This window comes from Aptenodytes forsteri, unplaced genomic scaffold (genome assembly GCF_000699145.1).
Source record: "Aptenodytes forsteri isolate BGI_AS27 unplaced genomic scaffold, ASM69914v1 Scaffold118, whole genome shotgun sequence".
Classification (NCBI taxonomy): domain Eukaryota; kingdom Metazoa; phylum Chordata; class Aves; order Sphenisciformes; family Spheniscidae; genus Aptenodytes; species Aptenodytes forsteri.
In genome coordinates this window covers 1223074-1226854 of record NW_008795859.1, presented here as the reverse complement: position 1 = coordinate 1226854, position 3781 = coordinate 1223074, and the positions used below count along the sequence as shown (strand labels likewise).

The following is a 3781-nucleotide window of genomic DNA, read 5'->3' as shown; positions in this document are numbered from 1 at the left end:
CCCCCCGCCCCCGCCGCAACGCCGGCCGGCCCCGAGCCTCGGGCGGCTCTTCTGAGAAGCTGGGCCCCAGCGAGGCTGGTGGGGGGCAGATAACATCTCCCCTCGCCTAGAAACTTTGCAGGATGTACTAGGAAGGGCGGCGGGTGGGCAGAGATAGAGGTCCGCTTCCCGGCGTTATCGCCTCCCCGGCTGCAAACAAGATCCGCTGCGCTCTGCATCGCCCCGCTCGCTTCCTCCCAGCCCCTCGGGGTTTTTTGTTGTTTTTTTGTTGGGTTTTTTTTTTTAATTTTTCCTCCCCCCGACAAATGCAATCACTTTTCCTCTCCTCCCAGCAGCCGGGCTGCTGCCGCTGGGCGGCTGGAGTTTCGGGGAGGCGGCGGTGCCCGTGCCGGCGCGGCAGGATCCGGGTGGGTTGGCCGATGTTTCCTGCCTGAGCGGAGTGCACGGCCCCGATAAGTGCCGCGGGCGAGCACGAGGTTCGGCGGTAAGCAGCGCGGTGCAGCTGGGCCAGCCATGGGGAACGCTGCTGCCGGGCTCAGTCGGGCACGCCAGGGTGGCTGCACGCTGGCCGTGGGTGCTGTCAGATTGGTCTCGCAGCAAAATCTGCTTGGGGCAGAGATACGGTGTGGTTTGCTGGAGCCCAACGGCCCCTCAGTCCCGCAGGCAGCGGAGCATCCCCCCAGGGACATCCCATATCCCCCCAGGCCGGTGGGGCTGAGTGGATCTTGCAGGCGAGGCAGGTCCGTCCCTGGATTTCTGCAGCTTTTCATATTGTTTCCTCCCATCCCGCCCCCACTCCAGTTTTATCAGCTCCATTGAAATAGGTCTCTGGAGGGAAACCCATCGGCGCTGTGAAGCCTTGGCAGCAGGAGAGTGGATGTGGCCTGGCCGGGCATCCCTGTGGGGCAGCGGGCAGCTGCAGGCAGCTGTGCTGGCAGGAAGCCGCGCAGACACCCCCCTCTGGGACCTGCCTGCACCCCACCTCGCAGGTGGGGAAACTGAGGCACGGCCCTGCCAGGTGGGGATGGGGATGCGAGGCGCTGCGGTGGGGCTGGGTGCTCGGCGTCTTGCATGGCCGCTGCCTGTGGCGGGTGGTGAGCCGTAGCGGTTGCTCGTGTGGCTGTGCCGCCCACCGGGGAGCCAGCCGCCCCCTGTCCCCGCACTCTGCCCTGGTGAATGAAGTGGCTTTGACCGGGGGCCAAGCTAACCACAGTGCGCCCGGGGCCGCTTGCCCTGCGGGTACGCATCCGGAGCGGCATGCAGCCGTGCTGCCCGGGGGCTGCTGGGGTGGGGGGGTGGCGTTGGGGCGTCAGGGCTGCCCTGACGCCACCGGTGTGCTCTGTCTTGCAGCGCGGCCACCTCGTTGGAGCCACGGCAATGAATGGGCACGCTCTGCCGGCCGGCATGCCAGCGCATCCCCGGGGCTGGCATGAGTTCTGTGAGCTGCACGCCATCAGCACTGCCAAGGAGCTGGCGCAGCACTACCTGCGCTTTGCCACCGAGCACCCGCACCATGACCTCCTGGCCGCTGAGAACTTCTCGGTGCAGTTCACCGACCTCTTCCAGCAGTACTTCTGCCATGAGGTGAAGGAGGGCTTCGCCATGAACCAGCTCCGCATTCTGCCTGCCGGCCCGGTGCGGGATTACCGGGAGACGCACCGGCGGCACACGGACGCCTCCCTGTGCACAGTGGCTGCCAAAGCTGAGGGGGAGCTGGGCACCCGCCCCGAGCAGCCTGGCCGAGCCCCCGAGACCACCCCGATGGGGCTGCGCAAGTCCTGGAGTTCAGAGGAGCTGGCAGGGCCAGCGCGGCGGCCCTTCTCGCTCAGCCAGCTGCGCCGGAGCTGGCGCAGCCTCTTCCGACGCCGTTCCTCGGATGTCCTCCCTGGGGATGGGGATGGGGAGGCGGCGGCAGAGGTGGCTTTCAAGCCGGGACTGGGCAAGCGCATCCTGCCGTGGGGGCTGTCGCGGGAGCAGCCCCCCGAGGTGCGCAAGGAGGGGCTTCTCAAGTACGGGCTGCTGGACGAGACCTCCTTGGACAGCGGGACGCGCTGGCAGCGCTGCCGCCTGGTGCTGCGGCGAGCAGGGACGCCTGACGGCGAGGAGTACGTGCTGGAGCTCTTCGACCCGCCCAAGGTAAGGACCCGGCTCTTGCCCGTTTCGGCCAGTCGATGCTGCGGGTCGAACCCTTGGCAGCGGGTTGGGGATGATGCCAGGGTGCTGGCATGTCCCATGGGGAGGAGCAGAGCCTGCACCCTGTATTTGAGACCTCTGAGAAGGAGAGCCACTGCCGCAGGCTTGCGCTCAGGGCTGCATTCAGAGGGCAAAAGATGCCACGACCATGTGCCAAGGGCGATGTGAGCACTCATTATTGCAGTTGGTCGAGATGCAATTGCATTTCTCCTTGCTGGGACCCCAAAACTGGCTTTTCCAGCTAGGAGCAGAGCACCTGCTTTGCTCTCAAATGCAGAGCTGAGGATGGGGGCTCGTGGCCTCCGCACCACTTGTTCCCAGCCCCATAGACCCATCCCAGCAAGGCAGGGGGCTAGTGAACCCCAAATTCACCCCATCCCTGTTGTGCTGTGGCTTCAGCAGCCAGGGCATCTGCTCGTGTGGGCAGGCTAGGAAAGGAAGGGGAAAATAGAAGTTAGGCTCTGTGCCTTCCTCTGCTCCCTGTGGGACCTGTAAGGGACTTTAATTTTATTTTTGTAAGTACTTTTGTGGCTAGAAATTCAGATCTCGGCTACCCCTGGGAGTTCCCGTGGTGCTTAGATGCTGGCTGGAGCGGAGATGATGCAGGATGTGAGTGAACAGGGAACGATGCGGGGGGAGCCGTGGTGTTTAATCTTTAAAAAGATAGTTCCTCCACATGGAGGTCTTACGCAGGCCTGATGGGCTGTGTTTTCTTTCTTTTTCCCTTTTTTTTTTTTTTTTTTGTGCTTGTTTAACTTTGATGACTAACTTGTGCTTCTTTGTTTTCTCCTTTTTTTTTTTTTTTTTAGTTGTGCTTGTTTAACTTTGACTAACTTGTGCTTTGGAAAGAGGAAGCCTCGGGTAGAGCCGGAGCCTTGTCCCTGCCTTTGGGCTATGTTTGCTGCTCACCGCAGCACTGGGCCAGGGAGCAGCCGGCTAAATTCCTGCTATTTCTGTCAAACAACCCCAATATTAAATATTTTTAAAAAAACAAACAAACAAAACCACCAACACCAAAATTGTAAAATGTGAAAGTAAAAGCTGGTTTTGCTCTGTTGTGTCAGGGGTTGCAGTTGTTTGTCCCTGTGGGAGCATGTGTCCCCGTCCCAGGGCACGGGGAGGTCTGGCTCCGAACAGCAACACTTTGGGGCTCTTTGAGGGTGCTTTCAGCAGCCGGGCAGCACTGCTGGGTGCCGGCGTGGTCCGGACCCCAGCTCACCCAGACGGCACTGGGCATGTCGGACCCCGCTGCAGGGAACGGCCTGGCCGCTGGGGAGGAGGTGTTGGGCTGGTGCTATTTCAGACGCTGCTGCCAAATTTGCTGCTGGCTTTACTGCTCCTCATCCTTGGTGGCTGTTGCCCAGACCTTTGGGGCTTTGCAAGAGCCAAAAATAAAAGCGAAGCAAGGGGATGCCCTCCCGGGGGTGGCTGTGCTCCCCAGTGGGGGGGGACTTTGGCACTTGGGGCTGAGCACGCCCCTCCTCGGGCACCCACCCGTGCCCCCTGCACCCTGGGCACCAAGCCTGCGCTTTTTTTTTTTTTTTTCTTTTTCCCCCATTATGGCTGCAATGGATTTGGCTGCCTCCAC

General features: G+C 61.6%; 1 protein-coding gene across 1 annotated transcript in view; it reads left to right on the top strand.

Annotated features, from left to right (window-relative positions):
- Positions 1-391: 391 nt before the first annotated feature.
- The window catches only part of SH2B3 (SH2B adaptor protein 3), an 18492-nt gene continuing 15102 nt past the window's right edge, over positions 392-3781 (top strand). Inside the window, 2 exon segments of the mRNA XM_009283960.2 lie at positions 392-484; positions 1351-2136. Of these exon segments, the coding sequence (XP_009282235.1) occupies positions 1378-2136 (759 nt within the window). The 5' untranslated portion in view covers positions 392-484; positions 1351-1377.